The sequence below is a fragment of the Mercenaria mercenaria genome, chromosome 9, assembly GCF_021730395.1.
Source record: "Mercenaria mercenaria strain notata chromosome 9, MADL_Memer_1, whole genome shotgun sequence".
Classification (NCBI taxonomy): Eukaryota; Metazoa; Mollusca; class Bivalvia; order Venerida; family Veneridae; genus Mercenaria; species Mercenaria mercenaria.
In genome coordinates this window covers 20,764,092-20,784,589 of record NC_069369.1, presented here as the reverse complement: position 1 = coordinate 20,784,589, position 20,498 = coordinate 20,764,092, and the positions used below count along the sequence as shown (strand labels likewise).

The window sequence follows — 20,498 nt, the reverse complement described above, 5'->3', positions numbered from 1 at the left end:
TACCAAAAGGCATATAGCTTTGAAACTTATTTATTCTTTTTCTAGGTCAGTTACCAACCTCACTGGGTCAAGTTCCATAACTCTTAACATGTATTTTGAGCAAATTATGCCCCCTTTTGGACTTAGAAAATTCTGGTTAAAGTTTTACATGCAAGTTACTATCTCCAAAACTAATGCAGATATGGAATTGAAACTTCACATGTTTCTTCGGGGTTATTAAAGTAGTTGATAGCATCAAGTCCCATAACTGATATGCATTTTGGTCAAATTATGTCCCGTTTCGAACTTAAAACTCTTTTGATATTTAACATTTTGGGTAATAATTTCCTGCTTCTGTGACAATATTTCGAATAGTCGAGCTTGGCTGTCTTACGGACAGCTCTTGTTAATTAATTGATTTGTTTGTTTGGTAATTAATGGCGATTAAATGATCAAGGATAAAGTGATGATAATTGTTGCTTTAAACTTCTATACAATCAATAGTGAAAACATGCGGATCAGTTAGTGTGTTGGCGATAAACAAATCAATTAAGCGTGTCACCATTTAGAAGGGATAATTATGCCTCTGGGCAAATACGCTTCCTGCTACCGACTTCGCACGTTTTTGTCGATAAAACTACGTATATTCCTACAGTTTAAGGACAATTTTTTGCATTTTTTTTGTAGCGTTTTAATAAATTAATTGCCATTTTCTATCGCCAAAAATTGCTTTTAATCGACACTTTAATAAAATAATCGCCATTTGGCGATAATGTCGATTGGCAGCACTAGCTTTGTCTGTCTGTTCGCCAGTCTGTCTGTCTGTCCGTTAGCAATTTCGTGTCTGCTCTAACTCTTGAACCCCTTGAAGGATTTAGCAGAAACTTGACACAAATGTTTACCACATCAAGATGACTTGCAGAGCGCATATTTTGGATGGCTCGCTCCAAGGTCAAGGTCACACAGGGGTAAAAGTCATATGACTTTATTTCGTGTCCGCTCTGTAACTCTTGAACTGCTTGGAGGAATTTAAAGAAACTTGGCACAAATGTTCACCACATTGAGACGACATGCAGTTTGCATGTTTTGAATGGCTCGCTTCATGGTCAAGGTCACAGGGGTCAAAGGTCGTACCTACCGAGTGTATTGCGCCGCATTGTGTTGCTCTTGATATTTTTTTATTTTAGGTCCACTTTTTTTCTAAAAAACTATGCACTATAGACTTTTTACTTTGCACACTTCTTTATGATCATGAAATGAGTAAGCAGGCCAAGAACTGTTATGCATGTTGTGAGTATGCAAGCTTAAATTTAAACCCTGATTTAAACAACCAGTGGTAGGGAATTATATTAAACAACCAGTGGTAGGGAATTATAATATTTATTATAATTCTAATATATGTAGATTATTCAAATTACATACATAAATTACAACAGGAGGTTTCGCCAAAGGAATTACAATTTTTTCATAGTGATAAATATCATTTTACATGTGAATTTTTAAATCTGTCATACATTGAAACATATTGCATCAAGAACAGGTATGAGAATATTGGCTTCATAAATGTTCCTTTTTATTTACAGGGCTGGAATGCTTCACTGAATGCTGGATTTCCACCAATATTTCCAGGCCACCCACCATTCCAGACATTTAGCATCCCACCCCCGGGGACAGCAATGACTGTCCCCCCACCTGCTGCTGGTGGTCTTCTGTTACCACCTGTAAGCAGTGCGGGAGTCGCCACCTCTGTGGCAGCTCTTAACAAGCTGTCTCCTGTTAAAGGTATCAAAGGTCTCAATGCTTTACTTGGCCTCCCGACCCCCTCAGAGGAACCTGCACCTCCAGGAACAGTCATCCTTCCTGATGGTACCCATATACAGAAAAAGAGACCACACTCCAGCATTCATGGTGGGGAGGACTCCAAAGACGGCATTACATATGAAGGAGATAACGATGTATCTTTACAAAGTATACCAATTCCTGACTCAGAGAAAGACCTGGCAGAGAGAGCTGTGAATGAGCAGATACAGAAAGCGATGCATGAGGAGATGGCAGCTAAAGGTGAACTAGAAGGTGATCTTGGAGATCAGACTGGGGAAGGCAAGAGACAGTACAGGTTTGCCTGGGACGAAGATATACAAGAAGTAGATTTAGAGGTAAGATATTTGCCTGGCCTTGTCCATCCCCCATGAAATTATAAGGTAATTTATTGAATATGATATATACTATCGTTTACTATTATTTACTTCAATACATATGTTATCTGCCTATATGAAAATCATACTGATTTCACTGGTTGTAATTGTGTGTGTTGTAAAACCTCATAATATTCTATGTTTTTCAATGCCTCTGCAGGATTCTGTAGGATCAAGTGATATCAGCTCAGTTCACACAAGTGATCTGTCACACTTTGAGGACAGTGAAAACAGCTCAGACAGTGATCTTGAAGATCTGGAGAACAAGTTGTTGCAATTGGAGAAGAAACAGAAAGATGAACCAGTTGAAGGTAAAGTTAGGTTGAAGACCAGTCTAAGTACTCAAGCATCTGATAGGCTGTTTCTGAATACAGTTCTGAAATTGACCAATGGCAGAGTAGCATTCTGAGACTGGTTTTCAAATATAGTTTTGTAACTTGATTGCATGTTAGCTTATTTTTGTATATATATGTGATCACAGTGTTGGGTGAAGCCCTCTGATCTGTTTATTGAGATCATCACAGCATTGTACTAAAAGAGTGAGATACCATATTTTAGTAGTTTAAGCAACACTTTTAAGCAGTGATCAAGGCAAACAGTCAATTATGTGACACTATAAAAATGTTGTACTCCTGATAATAAAAAAATCAAAATGTATCGCAAAGTAGAAATGATTTAACTATCAGCTTGAGGTTTGTTTCAGGTTTTAATATATACAGATATACTTTGTGTTAAAAATTATGACAACTTGAATATATAAAATAAAGCAAAACTTAAAACATAATATGCAAAATTTACCACTAAAATTGTATCTACAGAACATATACCGAGTGAGGTCCCCCAGGAGACAGTTGAGGCCCAGGTAGAGGCAATGGACACTGTAAATACAGCTGGAGAGGCCCTAATAGAAACTGCAGTAGATACCAGTCCCATCAAATCTCAGGTTCTGGTTTCAACAGGTCAGTTACTTTTCAACATCAGACTTCAATGTTGCATATAAAATTTCTTGAATTTGTACATTCATTAAATATGTAATTATTTTATATTTAGCGCATAAGCACATATTGAACAATTATAACATCATGAAATGTGGTATTTTCCTGGCATAAGTGGACTGATGTCATTGTACAGTGAATTTGTAAAGTCTTCTCTTCAGGTGTCTATGGCAGATTCAAATAAGGATATAAAAGTGTTTTTTTTATGTATCTATATCTTATAAACTCCATATTGTACCGTTTGCTCAAGAAGATTACATCTTGTATCAGTAGATGCCCAGGTAACTGCTGGAGTTGCTTTGAAGAAAGAGGTTGCCGGAAAGCCGCGTAAACTTCTGTCGTTACAGTACAACTACAGTGATAGTGATGACGAGGAGACGAGAGAGGAGAGAAAGGCGAGAGTTGTAAGTGTCGGCATGAGCTGTAGACTAGAACCTTCTAGCAGTGTATCCATTCAGTTACTGTATTAGTGCTTACTTTTGTGATGTGGAAAGATTAGTGATTTTTGCAAACAGGAAATATTCTCAAAGTTAAAGATAGACATAAGTTTGCACATGACACTACCATAAAATGTTACCAATAGCAAATTAATTAGTTCCTCGCCCGGAAATAAATTAATGAATAAATAAAAATATGTTAAAATAAATGAAAAAATACCTGTTAAATAGGTGCAGTCTTAAAATTTCATTTATTGATAATTAATTTAATTTTTCTTGACTGTGAACAATTTTATTGTACATTTATAAAGATATCCACAAATTCTTCCACACACAAAACATCTATCTTCAGTGTGTGTTCATTTTTTTGTGATGAAAAAATATGTACAAAGATACAGTTGAAACTCGATATCCCGAACTCGCTTATCTCAAAATTCCAGTTATCTTGAAGGCATTTTCAAGTCGTGTCCCAAAAACATGAGCACAAAATAACATTTTAAGTCTAATTTTAGTTAAACGATCGATCACTTGGAATTTGACATACCAAATATCAACTGTATAATTATTTGTTATTTTCTGATATAGCTTCTGATATATAATTAAACCCTTAGGTACAGAGTATATTAGGGATATATTGGAATCACACATGACTACTGTTTTTTTTTAAATCTCTTTGTAATGTTTGTCTGCTCTCTGTTTCATATCTTCTAAACTGCTAGGAAGAGTTTTTTTATAAAGACGATGTTCAGAGCGCAGAACCTAGGACACTAGTTTCAAGGTCATGGTCATCTTGGAGGCCAGATAGTTTGACTTTGTGTCCACTCCATTCAGAAGATTTTTTATAAAACTTCAGTTGTGCACCTTCTTAAGGTGACTTGCTATGATCTGGGTCTCTAGTCTAAAGTCAAGGTCACATAGGGGTGTAACGATACATCGAACTATCGATGCATTGCGATACTAAGTGTCCCGATAGCATGCATCGATAGAAAAGTCACGATCCAATAACAATCGCCGATAGTTCCTTCAACAATCGATAGTTTCGATAGTTTTGAAATTTTTGTAAATACAGAAATAATTTATAATTTATAAACCAAGAAACAGAGCCAGCTTTCATTTGCGCCTCGGAAAATGTTAACGTCTCCATTACAATAATTACCCTCACGGAATTAAACTACCATAAAGGACTGAGAAGTCTGGGAGATAATTAATAAATTTAGTTTCTTAGAAACTTTGATTAAATATATTTAAATAACCTGTTAATTTTAGATGAGAAAATGTGCTATGGACATGGAGAAAGAAGGCTATATACTTGTATTATACAGCAAACTGTTCGGTAGGGCCCTTCATTTAGTGCTGGTACACCTTAATCCGATCCGTTAATTTTCGTCTTTTTTGATGCTTTGGTTTATTAAACATGTTGACATTCGCAACAAAATGGCCGATTCGTTTGAGTATACCTTGCATAGGTTTATTGTTTTACTTATTTTTCCAAAGCCAAGGAAGGCAAGAAATATTTAATGTTAGAATTATTTCTGTCCGTTTCAGTTATACAAACATCTCAATGTGTGTTAACAGCAATTATAAACAGTGCCGTCTCTTACACTGTGTAACAATGCCAGTTGGTAGCTTTACTGTATAAAATATGATGGCCAATAACTATTGCAATAGTATCGCAATAGTAACCTGCAATAGAATAGTATCGCAATAGTTTTTAAGCGATATCAATAGTATTGCAATAGTCAAAATTGGCCTCAATAGTCACCCCTAAGGTCACACAAAGTGGTTAATGATCAAATAGTTTAAATTTATGTCTACCACATACTTTCCAAACCTTTGGAAGGATTTTCATAAAATAAGCATCAGTTGGTAACCTCATCCGCACAAAGGGCACACAACTCAGGACATTAAGTTCAATGTCAAGATAACAGAGGCCAAAGATCGTATAGCTTAAATTTTCTTAACCACAGGAAGGACTGTCATAAAACTAGCTTTGATTGTTGACCTCATTTAGGCCAGATGTTGGTCACAACATTTAACTTTCCAAGTATAAAAGCAGCATCTGGGGGTATAAATCAATTAGTGTTAGCTGTAGTTGCTGTTCATTTGTAACATTATTATTTTCTATATGCTGATGTTTTAGGTGTTGTCCTTTTAGTATAGTTGTGGTGTCTTGTTTTATCTCTCAGTCTCAAACTAACACATTTCCCAGAAGCCACTGTAAGTTTGCAACCATGGTTGCCATTTTTATTGCATTCATAAATTACATGTTATCCAAATAGATTAGTTATGCCATATAATAATACTCTGTGCAATGTTTTACAGTATGTTTAAAACATAATTGCTGTAACGTAAATAGATATACAGGGGTCATAGACATCTTTGGTCTTTTTAGATAACAAAAACAAAATTAGAATTGAATGGAAACCACCATACTGTATTGGTCGTAAGTTTTTATTACATTGAAAGTGCTGTGAGTTTACTGTACTTGATTAATGGTTTAATTTTGTTTTATATTTAGCGAAGAAGGAGACGTGTAAAGCATTCAGTTAACCAACATTTTGTTATCTTTTGTTCCTAGTTTCCAATTGCTTTTTGCGAAATGATTTTATAGCACTGTAAATCTCTTCAGTTCACTTCAGTTTTCCATTAACATTGGCAGCTGTTCTGAGATAAAAAAAAATATGGTGTTTGTTATAGTTTAGTTGTTCAACAGCTTTTAAATTAATGAACTATAAAAGGGTGATCATATTTCCACAATACATGTGTATTTCATTTTATATTTGCTTTAAACGAAACAGCTCAGCAAAGTCTAGGTGAAATTGTTCAGCATTTTTGTTTAACTAGTTGAACCTGTCTGCGGTGGTTTATTTATATACCAGACATTATTCTGATATGAAGAGAACTGTGTTATGAAATTATTTAATGCCTGCTTTTTGTTTCCCTGTTGCTGGTTTCTGACCTAGTAATTGCTAGATGTACTGATAGAAGAGAAGAGAATGTAAGTTGGGGGGGTGGGGGGGGGGGGGGGTCCTACTAAAACATGATAATTCTAGCAAATACATATTCTTGCTATTTTATTTATGCTTATTAGCTTGGCAGTTTGAAATATAGGGAGTGCTGTTCTACTGACCTGGGAGTCAGAATATTTTACATGCAAGTGTCTAGCAGAATGAAATTAGCAACTAAATGTTCTGCATTGAATCTTTGTATAAGACATCCTTCTCATCAAATAATCTTACATAGCAAGTTAGAGAAATCTTGGTTGAAATCATTTAAAGTTATGGCCCTTATTAGTCCCCTACTGGTTGAAAACCAGTTTCGGGGACTATAGGAATGCGCTTTTCTGTCCGTCATTCCATCCTTCAGCAATTTCGTATTTGGTCCATAACTCTGTCATCGATGAAGGGATTTTGATATTATTTGGCACAACATGATGAGAAGACATGTCGTGCGCAAAACCCGGATCCCTACCTTAAAGGTCAAGGTCACAATTGGAGGTCAAAGGTCAACAGGGCTTTTTTCCTGTCCGGTCCATAACCCTGCCATCCATGAAGGTATTTTAATATTACATGGCACAAATGTACCTCATAATAAGACAATGTGTCATGCACAACTTTCAGACCCCTATCTCAAAGGTTAAGGTCACACTTGGCAGTTAAGTGTTAACATGGCATGAACAGGGTCTGTTTCGTGTCCAGTCCATAACTCTGTCATTCATCAAGGGATTTTAATATTACTTGGCACAAATTTTCCCCATAATGAGTCAACATATCATGTGCAAAACTCAGAACCCTTGCTCAAAGGTCAAGGTCACAATTGGAGGTCTAAAGATCAATAGGGTGTTTTTCCTGTCCGGTCCAGAACTCTGTCATCCATCAAGGGATTTTAATATTACTTGGCGTAAATGTTCCCCATGATGAGACGACATGTCATGCGCAACACCCAGAACCCTAGCTTAAAGGTCAAGGTCACACTTGGAAATCAACGGTCAATGGGACATTTTTCCTGTCTGGTGTATAACAAAACAGGATTTGAATATTACTTGGCACAAATGTTCACCACTATGAGACGGAGTGTCATGTGCAAGAACCTGGTCCCTAGGTCGAAGGTCAAGGTCACACATAGAAGCCAAAGGTCAGATACAAGAATGGCTTTGTCTGGAACATTTCTTCTTCATGCATGGAGGGATTTTGATGTTACTTGGCATAAATGTTCACTACCATGAGATGGATTGTTGTACGCAAGAACCAGGTGGTTATATATTTATTTAGACTTGTATAGATTTTTGTTTTTTATATGATACCTTTTTGATAATTGGCCAAAAATGCTATATGAAGATATCAGTTCATTATGTTATACTGCACTAGAAAAAATTAGGTGCCTTCCAGTAGGGGACTTTGTATTGCATGGCAATACTTCATTCACTTGTATTACTTAGAAAATCTCATTAAGTTTTGCATGCAAGTTGTTACCAGTGCCATAATGGAATTTTCATTTGTAAAAGATTTTAATAAAATAACTCAGTTGTGTTAGTCTTGCCAAGTTGTTTCACTTACTTACTAAGTTGTTGAATAGTTCAGTGGGGCTGTCTTATGGACAGCTCATGTTATTTAGCATCTATCAATCTGATGCATTATCAATTAATGTTTTACTGTTCATATAGTTCAGAATTGTGGAATATGTTATAAATGTCTTTCAGCCCAAAGTGGTTCTGGGACGATCTGTGTATGAAAAGAATTGGAACCACTGCCTTACGCTTTCATGATCGTAAGAGGCAACTAATAGCATCTTAACACTTTGTTTTGCAGTAACACTGTGATTCCAGCAGGTGTGCAAATTTTGATTCCATACCTCATGTTTTTATGCCCCCGAAGGGAGACATATTAGTTTTCAACTGTCCGTCTGTTCGTTAGTTCGTTCGTCACAACGTTAGCTTTTTGCATGAAGGCACTTTACTAGCGAACCACTGCACCCAGGACCTTCAAACTTCACATGCTGATAGTACTTATTTAGTACATGACCCCTACTGACTTTGGGTCACCAGGTCAAAGGTCAAGGCGCTGCGGGGGCATTTGTCACCATTAGTGACAGCTCTTGTTATTTCGATGTAAATGAGATGTGGAACCAAAATTTGTAGTCTTGTTTTGCGCCATATAACCTATACTGTGTTGGTGCGATGTAAAACCCAAATAAATAAATAAATTTTAATTGAATTGATTGAATAGTTGGAACATTAATACACATTAGAAGTTTAGCAAACTCATTATTAAGAATTATTATTGGAGTGGAATGAAGTGACATGGTAGGGTATGATTCAGGATTTAAAAAGTCAGGAGTCACTAATCAGTTAGATATAAGGAAAGTGTACTGTGGTATATTTACTTTTCCCTGGAACCTTGTGTCCTTCACATGTGAGGTAAATGGTTATATTTTACCTTATATAGCTGCTGAGGTTTGGGACTGTGTACCCTTCACTTATTTGGTAAACAGTTATATTTTACCTTAAACAATAATTTAAATTGTACTTTCTTTAATTCCTTTCCAACATGACAGTGTTTTTGTACAATGTTCATGTAAGAAAATGATTGTTTGTTAGAGGTTGATCTCAGAAATGGGTGTTTATTTAAGAAAATTTACTTTTTCACTGAAAAGCTCAAAAATAGGAAGGCATGTTGAAATTTGTTAAGTTGAAGAGTTTTGTAGTGTTGAAGTAATACTGAAATTTCACTGTCAGTTATTTCTCTGTTCATCTGAAACTTTTCATGTCTTGGCTAAAATTCTTAAAACAGTTTTAGCAATTCCAATGAAACTTTTTGTGTTTCAGCCATAACTTTTAAACAACTTATGCAATTCCAATAAAACTTTAAGCATAAGCTGTGAGTAGGTACCTATAATGTCAAGATCGCAAGCAAGCACAATCGGTGGGAATTTCTCATTTACTGATGAAATCTATTGTTTCTGTATATGAATGGAAAGCATACTTACGGTAGCTGCATTCTATACACTGGTGAATTATAATGTATGCTGTCTATGGTAGGAATATAATTTAAAATTCATACATTCTGTATAATGTAAAATGTATAATATTGGTTGGGAATTTTCTTTGTTGATAATGTTATTATTTCACCAAATTATATTCCAGCAAATGAAATAATGAAATTCATTTTATTTATTCTTTACAGTTTATCTCTATGAATTTATATCCATGTAGAATGATCTTGCTGGCAGTAACCACACAATTAAATAATTATACAGTGTATAGAAATTCTTCAGTTCTCCTTGTCATGATGAGTTGTGTTAATTAACTAATTTTCTTTTCAGTTTCCACTATTTTTTTTTAATTATATACATTGTCACCTATAAATGTTAAGGATATGACCAAAATTATATGTATATGTTGCAAAAGGTTTGCATATACTTAACTTAAAACTGTAATTGACAGGCTAAGGAGAAGGAAGACCGATACCAGCGTAGACTTCAGCGGCGAGCGGAACTAGAAGCTAAACGTAAAGAACGTGAAGAAGAAAGATTACGCCAAAAGCTTGAGAAACTAGAACGTGCAAGAGAGGCACAGGGAAAAGCAGAGAAAGAAAAACTAGAGAAGGAAGAGGCAGAGAAGGAAAAAATAGAGAAAGAACAGGCAGAGAAAGAAAATGTAGAGAAAGAAAAAGTAGAACAAGAAATAGTAGAGGAAGAAAAGGTAGAGCAAGTGGAAACAAAAACAGCTGAAGCTGAAGTTGATGTTGCTGAGAAGGAACAGCCTGTAGAAAAACCAGAAACTCAAACTGAGAAATTAGTTAGTGAAAGCACTGAAGATACAACTACAAAAGCTGATGAAGAAGCACCTGTAGAGAGTACTGAAGATAGTAAAACAGCTGTTGTTGATGTAGATAAAGAGACAGTAGTAGTAACTGAAGTTAAAGGTACGTTTTGTACAATACAAGTGTAAAACCTTTTTAGCTCACCTGAGCACGAAGTGCTCAAGATGAGCTTTTGTGATCGCCCTGTGTCTGTCGTCCGTTGTCGTCTGTCCGTCCGTCGTCAACAATATGACTGTTAACACTCTAGAGGTCACAATTTTGGCCCAATCTTAATGAAACTTGGTCAGAATGTTACCCTCAATAAATTCAGGGACGAGTTCGGTATTGGGTCATCTGGGGTCAAAAACTAGGTCACCAGGTTAAATCAAAGGAAAAGCTTGTTAACACTCTAGAGGTCACAATTTTGGCCCAATCTTAATGAAACTTGGTCAGAATGTTACCCTCAATAAAATCCGGGACGAGTTCAGTATTGGGTAATCTAACAGAAAGTTAATCTTAATGATCTCAAGGTCCAGTTTGAATCTGGGTTATGTAGGATCAAAAGCTAGGTCACCAGGTCATATCAAAGGAAAAGCTATTTAACACTCTAGAGGCCACAATTATGACCATATCTTAATGAAACTTGGTCAGAATGTTAATCTTGATGATCTATAGGTCAAGTTCAGATATGGGTCCAGTGAGGTCAAAAACTAGGTCACTAGGTCAATTTGAAGGAAAAGCTTGTTAACATCTAGAGGCCACATTTATGACTGTATCTTCATGAAACTTAGTCAGAATGTTAATTTTGATGATCTATAGGTCAAGTTTGAATCTGGGTCATGTGGGATCAAAAACTAGGTCACCGGGTCAAATCAAAGGAAATGCTAGTTAACACTTTAGAGGCCACATTTATGACCATATCTTAATGAAACTTGGTCAGAATGTTAATCTTGATGGTCAATAGGTCAGGTGAGCATTACAGGGCCTTCATGGTCCTCTTGTTTTTTAAGAATTTCAGTCATATAAGGGTAGTCAGTTAACGTAACCAATATTCTTGAACTCCATATAAGTTGTGGCTTGTTATCTGAAATTAGCTCAAAACCTCCCAACATGTATAGGGCGTGGAGGATAAATGACTTCAGACACCTTGTCTTTGATCAAATCAATCCTGTGAACATTCACCTTGCCTTGGCATCAAACTAATAAATATCTATTTATACTCTTATGTTAATTTTCTGTTTATAGTGATGTGTGGCTGTTCTGTTTAAACTTTTATATAGCTGTTCTATATATAGTCTCATGCTGTACCAATTATTTTGCCTCTGTTGTAGGTTTATTGATAATTTTAAGTTTAGGCATAAAAATTGAATGTTCAGGTACATTCCACATAGGTAAGGATATGTAAAAAAAATTCAGGCCATTGCATGTCATTTTTATTCCGTCAACAGTTGTTCCAATTTTGTAATGGAATGTTAGATAAAGATCTTACCTAGATTTCAAGTCTGGTTGCAGAAAATTAAGGAAACTATATTTCTTTGGTAATGAAAATAGCTCTTCTCACTAAAAACTTTACCATTGGCTGTCAATAAACAATACTATAGGTATGTTGGCTGCTACAACTGGCTCATTCTTATGTTCAGTTTTGCATTTTCTCCTGTGTGTGTGTATCTGAAGTAATGTAGCCCTTCAAAGGGTCTGTTTGTCAGACAGTTTGAGCTGAATAGACTTTGACCAGGAAAATGCTGGTTTTAATGTTACATGTTTATAGGAATATGCAGAATAATGTTGCTGTTTATAGATTCATTCTTTCAGAGTGAAAGTCTTTGATGGAGAAGTATTTCCTTTATATTTTGCCAATTTTTATGTTAACTTTTTAGAAGAAAAACCAGCAGATTTGAATGCAGAAGATGTTCCCAAATCAGAAGATGAAAAGGTACAAATTCCTGATGTTACAGAAGACAGTGAAACTGTGGTTGCCATGGAAACTGAGACAATAAAAACTGAAATAAACACTGAAGAGCCAGAACCTGCAACAGAAGGTAATACAATGCAGTCACTTCAGAGCTGACAGACTTTTTATTTTGAATTTTCAAAACAACCTGTGGCTTTCTGAAGGGGAAAATATAGTGCATAAAACCACAAAAAGGGGAAAATCCAAATCATTTGATTTTCATGATAACAGGAACAGTACCTACTTGCAGGAACTGATGCAAGTGTCTTAGCACCTGATGAGAAGTAAATTTTATAGTTAGTTTGACAAAATTATCAGTCCATAACAGCTGTGCGAGTTGTAAATATGAAGCAACATCAGGTAATTGGGGTTGAAAAATATATATAGATGCCAACTTTCAAAAAATTATTCACTATGCATATACGTAACATTTTCTTTTATATCCAAGGGGAAAACATGACATTCTTTAAGGAATAATTTAACAGTTTTAGGAGGAAATATATCTATTTTTGCTAGGGGTAACAGCCTGTATTTGGCTGTAAAAAATAGCAAAAAAAATCACTGAGATTGACAGGATTTTCTACTAAGAGATGTATGCTCTACAGGTGTTTCATTAACAGTGATGCCAAGTAAAACTACAAATTCATTCAGATAGAGCAAATTTGGAAAAAAATAGACAATTTTAGTTGTACTACTCTGCGGGATGATAGAATGGTAAAACTGTGTCAATAAATGGTTTTAAACTATTTAAGATCAGTTCTTTATTTAAGCAATATGGATATAGAGCACTTCTTTACAATGGCATAATATTCGATGTTAGTTATGGTGTATGATGTTTCAGTATTTATGTCATAGTTCTTTTTACCACTAAAGTGCTGTAAGTCCTGGAGGTAAAGCAATTTTGTTGTTATGAATATATTCAAATAGGACACAGTGCAAAGCATTACGGAGAAGCTTCCCTAATTGTGTCGCAATTTATGTTTGCTTGCCATCAAGACAAACAAAATTATATAAAAATCTCTTTTTCTTAAAACAAATAGAGATAAAACACTATAATGATGAGACAACGGTTTTATTGGCACATAACATAATGCTTTGATTAGTTTGTATAATTTACATGTACAATCTAAATAATGTTCATTCATAATTTTTAAAGTTAAAGATGAAATTAAAGCTGAAGCTGTGACAGAAGAGAAAGACACCAGCGTTGATCCCAACATCTCTGATGCTCATGCTGTAGTGGACACAAGTCTCAATACAGATTCTTCTGCCACTGCAACAGAGTCTAGTGTTACCTTGGATACAAGTGTGCCCGAGGTACCAAGCTCACCGGACAAGAAGAAACACAAACGTAAAACAAAGGCAGAACTGAAAGCTGAACTCAAAGAACAGAAAGTGATGGAAAGGAAGAGTAGAAGACAAAGAATCAGAAATAAAAGGTGAGATAAAAAGAATTTTAAGTTAGACTTTTGTCCATGAACTGCCTTTGTAGTGACCAGAGGTAGTTTTCTGTCAATCTTTGTTAAGCTAATCAGTATTGAGTCTGGATGTATGGAGTTTTCTTGAAATTCTAGTTTAGTAATTTTAGAGGAACTTGTGTCTTTTTATGCACCCGCCATCAAATTGAGGGGCATATTGTGTTATCCTTTCCTATGTTTGGGTATGTCTGTGGGTGTGTATGTATGTTTGTGCTGAAAATGGATATTATTTTGTTTTGCATTGTTGGATTTGTAAATCACTTACTATAAAAAGTGGGAAAAGTGGAACAAACAATCAACACATGATGATTTTAAGGTTTGTTTACTGAAAAATAACCATTGTAAATAACTTGTCACAAATAACCGCAAGAACAAGACATGTTGCATGTAAAAATCAAGACCCCCAAACTTAAAGGTCAGGGTCAGGTTTAGAGATCAAGGATTTACAGTAATTTTTCCTGTCAGCTGTATAACATTGTCACATGGCATATGAGCCATGCCATGGGAAAACCAACATAGTGGGTTTGCGACCAGCATGGATCCAGACCAGCCTGCGCATCCGCGCAGTCTGGTCAGGCTCCATGCTGTTCGCTTTTAAAGCCTATTGGAATTGGAGAAACTGTTAGCGAACAGCATGGAGCCTGACCAGACTGCGCGGATGCGCAGGCTGGTCTGGATCCATGCTGGTCGCACACCCACTATGTTGATTTTCCCATGGCACGGCTCATATTATATAACTAGACAATATGTAGATGTTAATAGATGTAAAGCTAGTATCTACTGTACATTTGAGGTATCAGACTTTAAGTCCAAACGGTTGTGCAGTATATATAGCTCAGTAATGCAAAATAATTATGCATTGTAAGCAGATATCAGATCATTAGGTTATGTTGCAGTTGAGATAGTCAGCTTCCAGTCCATAACATTATTGTACATGTTTTATTGCCACAGTGCCATTACTTACAGAACTCGCACTTCTGTGTCCTAACATTAAATAATGGTGGCCATCCTTGTCCTAAAAATATATTTCTAGTTGAAATTTTATATGCCATACTGGGTTTTCTAAGTATATTTCTGTGGAGTGAGGTTGGGAATGACAACTATTTTTAGCTTACCTGAGCCAAAGGCTCAGGGTGAGCTATTTTGATCTCTCACTGTACAGCATCTGTCCGTCGTCCGTCCACACTTACCTTTAAACAACATCTCCTCCTAAACCACCAGTTCAAATTTGAATGATCCTTGGATGGCCCTCTTTCAAAATTGTTCAAAGAATTGAATTCCACACAGAAATCTGGTTGCCATGGCAACCGAAAGGAAAAACTTTTAAAAAATCTTCTTGTCCAAAACAGCAAGGCATAGAGTCTCGGTATTTGGCATGTGACATCATCTAATGGTCCTCTATGAAGATTGTTCAAATTATGCCTCTGAGGTGAAAAGAGGACCCGCCCCAGGGGTCCAAAGTTTTACATAGACTTGTATAGGAAAAAACTTTAAAAATCTTCTTGTCTGGAACCACAAGACCTAGGCCTTTGATATTTTGTCCCTGGGATGAAAAGAGGCCCCGCCCCGGTGGTGCCAAGTTTTACATAGACATATAGGAAAATTTTTTTAAAATGTTTTTGTCTGAAACTCCAAGACCTAGGCTTTTGATATTTGGTATGTTGCATTGCCTAGTGGTCCTTTACCAAGATTATTCAAATTATGCCCCTGAGGTGAAAAGAGGCCCCACCCAGGGGTGTCCCAAGTTTTACATAGACTTATGTAGGAAAAAACTTTAAAAATCTTCTTGTCTGAAAGTTCAAGGCTTAAGCCTTTGATATTTGGTATGTAGCATTGCCTAGTGGTTCTCTAACAAGATTGTTCAAATTATGCCCCTGGGGTGAAAAGAGGCCCCACCCCGGGGTAACTTGTAAGTTATATATGCCGGATGACCTCAAGTAATTAGGGGTCACTTGACTGTGACCTTGACCTACTGACCTACTTTCTGGTTTCTTAAGATACAGCCTTGAAATTTGGATGACATATACAGTTTTTCACACCGATCATAATAGCATAGAAATTTAAACCACATCAATAACTTTCAATAAAGATTTCAATACTCATCTTTAATGTTCTTAGCCCTGTCCTACTGACCTACTATCTTGTTTTTGAAGCTACAGCAAAGAGATTTGTATAATTTTTTTAACAGGTTTCAGTTTTTATCTTGAAGTATCTTTACCATGACCGTCTCACTTAGTTTTTTGTTTGTTTTTGAAGCTTTAGCAAAGAAATTTGTTCAAGCAAGCAATTAAACTCAGGTGAGCGATATAGGGCCATCATGGCCCTCTTGTTAAATTATTTAAATCAACAAATTTTTTTCCTTTGGCAATCATAGGCTGTCAAGTAACCCTTGCAAAGGTATGCCTGAGTGATACATAACTGGTGAAAATGTAAATATATTACATTGCTGCCTTTTTTGTGTGGTTAACCACATTTGAAAGGTTTTTGCTGTATCAGTGTTAGGTTTGTAAATATCACTGATATACTATGACAACATTGCCCTTTGGGTTAGAAAGTGTTTATAGATGTCAGTGTGTTGCAACAGACTGTATTACCTTAGATATCTTATGATTTATACATACAATTTTTGTACAAGGACATCCTATTTGATATTTAGCTGAAGTTTATGTTTATTTAAGACTTTCCTTTCCTGGCTTATGTCCAAATATTTAAAAAAGTTCCAGGGTTATTACCCAAAATGTTTGATTTTAGCTCACCAGAGCACGAAGTGCTCAAGGTGAGCTATTGTGACCAGTCATTGTCTGGCATCCGTGGGCGTGCGTCGTGCCGTGTGTGTCGTGCGTCAACATATGCCTTGTTACCACTCAAGAGGCCACATTTGTGACCCAATCTTTATGAAACTTGGTCAGAATGTTTGTCTTGATGATCTCTGTGTCAGATTTGAAACTGGGTCATATGGGGTCAAAAATTAGGTCACTAGGCCAGATCAAAGGAAAATCTTGTTAACGCTTTAGAGTCCACAGTGTAAGTTTGAAACTCATGAGAATTGGTCAGAATGTTTGTCTTGATGACCTCTAGGTCAGGTTTGAATCTGGGTCATGTGGGGTCTAAAACTAGGTCACCCGGTCAAATCAGAGGAAAAGCTTGTTAACAGTCTAAAGGCCACATTTAAGACTCTATCTTTGTGAAACTTGGTCAGAATGTTTGTCTTGGTGTTCTCTAGATCAAGTTTGAATCTGGGTCATATGGGGTCAAAAACTAGGTCACTAGGCCAGATCAAAAGAAAATCTTGTTAACACTCTCGAGTCCACAGTTTAAATTTGAAACTCATGAGAATTGGTCAGAAAGTTTGTCTTGATGACCTCTAGCTCAAGTTGGAATCTGGATCATGTGGGATCAAAAACTAGGTCAACCGGTCAAATCAAAGGAAAAGCTTGTTAACACTCTAGAGGCCACATTTGTGACCCTATCATCATGAGGCTTGGTCAGAATGTTTACCTTGATGATCTCTAGGCCAAGTTCGAAACACGGCCATGTGGGGTCAAAAACTAGGTCACTTGGCCAGATCAAAGGAAAATCTTGTTAATACACTAGAGTCCACAGTTTAAGTTTGAAACTCCTGAGAATTGGTCAGAATGTTTTTCTTGATGACTTCTAGGTCAAGTTGGAATCTGGGTCATGTGAGGTCAAAAACTAGGTCACCTGGTCAGATCAAATGAAAAGCTTGTTAACACCCTAGAGGCCACATTTATGACCCTATCTTCATTTAACTTGGTCATAATGTTTATCTTGATGACCCCAAGGCCTTGTTCAAAACTGGGCCATGTGGGGTTAAAAACTAGGTCACTAGGCCTGACCAATAGAAAATCTTGTTGACCCTCTAGAAGCCACATTTTAAGTTTGAAACTCATGAGAATTGGTCAGAATGTTCGGCTTGATGACCTCTAGGTCAGATTTGAATCTAGGTCATGTGGGGTCAAAAACTAAGTCATTCAATGAAATAAAAGGAAAAGCTTGTTAACCCTATCTTCATGAGACTTGGTCAGAATGTTTGTCTTGATGACCTTTAAATAAAGTTTGTATTTTGATCATTTGGGGTCAAGAACTAGGTCACCTGATCAAATCAAAGGAAAAGTTTGTCAACACTCTAGAGGCCAGTTTTTTGACCCTTTCTTTATGAAACTTGGTCAGAATGTTTATCTTGATGATTCCTAGGTCAAGATTGAAACTGGGTCAAGTGGGATAAAAAGCTAGGTCACCCGCACAAATCAAAGGAAAAGCTTGTTAACATTCTAGAGGCCACATCATGAAACTTTGTCAAAATGTTTATCTTGATGATCCCTATGTCAAGTTTAAATATGGATCATGTGGGATCAAAAACTAGATCACATGCTCAAATTACATGTAAAGCTTGTTAACACTCTTTGAGACCAGATTTATGATCCTATCTTCATGAAAGTTGATCAGAACTTGGTCAGAATATTTGTCTTGATGATCTCTAGGTCTAAAAAATTAAGATAGAAATAAAAGCAACAGAAGTATGGTTTCAAATTTTTAGTCAAACCCAATGTACTGGTAAAAACAGATGACCAAAAACCCTGTTTACCTGAGAAGTGCTTAATTTTCTTCATGAACTGTATGAAACATGGTCAGAATAAAATCGCACTGTCCGTCCATGTAAATTCTTGTCCAGGCAGTAACTCTGCCATCCATAAAGGGATTTTGAAATAACTTGGCATAAATGTTCACCATAATAAGACGACATGTCATGTGCCAGACCCAGACCCCTAGCTCCAAGGTCAAGGTCACACTTAGAGGTCAAATGTTAAAACAGGGTCTGTTTCGTGTCCGGTCCATAACTCTGCCATCCATGAAGGGATTTGAAATTACTTGGCAAAGATGTTCCTAATAATGAGACGGTGTGTCATGTACCCCTAGCTCTAAGGTCAAGGTCACACTTAGTGGTTAAAGGTTAACATGGTCTGTTTCTTGTCCAGATTATTTAAGACTAAAAATCTAGGTTACTTTGTGTTATTTTTGAAAAATCTGTTGAACAAAGCAAAGGTCATATTTTCCACCTAATGTATAGGAAACTTCGTCTATGAAATCTAGGTTAAATTAGTGCCATCACAGCCCGTTCTTGATTTGGTACAGTAACTTGATTGAGGACCGTTATAAAAATATGTCAGGCAACATGAGTAGTGGTTTGCCAACATGTGGTTACCACAGAGGTTAAACATTTCAACATGATATGGCAAGAACTGTACAAATTATCATGATATTGTACAAGTAAACATTAGATAGGTTTTGTTAAAGAGGAGTTTGTGATACCTATATTGTTACAGGTGTAATGTCAGATGAGTTTGTGATAATGTTACATGTACATGTTGGATGAGTTTATGATATTGTTATGATTATGGTATATGTGAGTTCAGATTGTGATATTGTCAAAGGTATAATTATATGAGTTGAGTTTGTGATATTGATACAGGTAATTGTCAGATGAGATTGTGATATTGTTACAGGTATATGTGAGTTGATATTGTAATATTGTTACAGGTATATGTGAGTTGAGATTGTGATATTGTTAAAGGTATATGTGAGTTGAGATTGGGATATTGTCAAAGGTTAATTATATGAGTTGAGGTTGAAATATTGTTACAGGTACTTGTCAGATGAGATTGTGATATTGTTACAGGTATATGTGAGTTGAGATTGTGATATTGTTACAGGTATATGTGAGTTGAGATTGTAATATTGTTACAGGTATATATGAGTTGAGATTGTGATATTGTTACAGGTATATTCAGACAAGTTTGTGATATTGCTACAGGTGTATGTGAGATGAGTTTGTTATATTGTTACAAGTATACTGTCAGATGGGTACAAGTATTGTGATCTTGTAACAGGTATATGTGAGACAAGATGGAGATAATGTTACAGGTATATGTGAGACAAGTTTTTGATCTTGTTACAGGTATATGTCAGATGAGTTTGTGTATAAGGGACTACCTAACACCCACCTCAGTGAGAGCTACGATGAGACAATGGTGATTGAAGAAACTGTAGAGATGGTGGAAATAGACTCTGAACAACAAACATTTGAATTTGATGGAAGTCAGGTATGTGTTACAGTCTGTTAAAAGTTGAGTAAATGTTTGATAAATCTTTGGTCTATTTTAGGCTCTTTGGATGTCTATTGTCCATCTGTCATCCAGATTGTTCTGATAATTTTTTTTAGCTCACCTGAGCCATGAATTCAGGTTGAGCTATTGGTATAGGTGGAAAGTACTTTATGTTTTCTCAACATTTTTATTAGCTCACCTATTTGAAGGATATGGAGTGTTATACTACTCATCCCGGTTTTGGCATCAGCTCCGGCGTTGGCTTTGGTTAAAGTTTTTTATAATGTCATACATCTTGAACACTATCAAAGATATTCAACTGAGACTTGGAATACTTGCATATAGTGACAGTGTGCACATGTATGACAAGGGACATTATTCTGTCAGTGATATTTTAAGAGTTATGCCCCCTTTTTAACTTAGAAATTTGATTACAATTATTCATAATGATAACTATCTATGCAATGCATTGAGACATTGGATTCAAACTTCACACATGTTTGTCTTATGGGTCGTAAATATAGTCCAGGTCCTAGAA

The 20,498-nt window shown here is 36.0% G+C and overlaps 1 protein-coding gene across 3 annotated transcripts in view; it reads left to right on the top strand.

Moving 5' to 3' along the window:
* LOC123546650 (biorientation of chromosomes in cell division protein 1-like 1) overlaps positions 1-20,498 on the top strand; it is a 40,905-nt gene that overhangs the window by 8,240 nt on the left and 12,167 nt on the right. The window contains exons 5-13 of one of the 3 annotated variants that reach the window (XM_045333102.2): positions 1,563-2,135; positions 2,335-2,485; positions 2,993-3,133; positions 3,443-3,573; positions 6,125-6,151; positions 10,049-10,529; positions 12,284-12,445; positions 13,514-13,796; positions 19,813-19,957. In XM_045333102.2, coding sequence (XP_045189037.2) covers positions 1,563-2,135; positions 2,335-2,485; positions 2,993-3,133; positions 3,443-3,573; positions 6,125-6,151; positions 10,049-10,529; positions 12,284-12,445; positions 13,514-13,796; positions 19,813-19,957 — 2,094 coding nt within the window. Of the gene's footprint in view, positions 1-1,562; positions 2,136-2,334; positions 2,486-2,992; positions 3,134-3,439; positions 3,574-6,124; positions 6,152-10,048; positions 10,530-12,283; positions 12,446-13,513; positions 13,797-19,812; positions 19,958-20,498 lie in introns of all 3 variants that reach the window. The other 2 variants (XM_045333101.2, XM_045333103.2) reach the window with 2 other exon arrangements.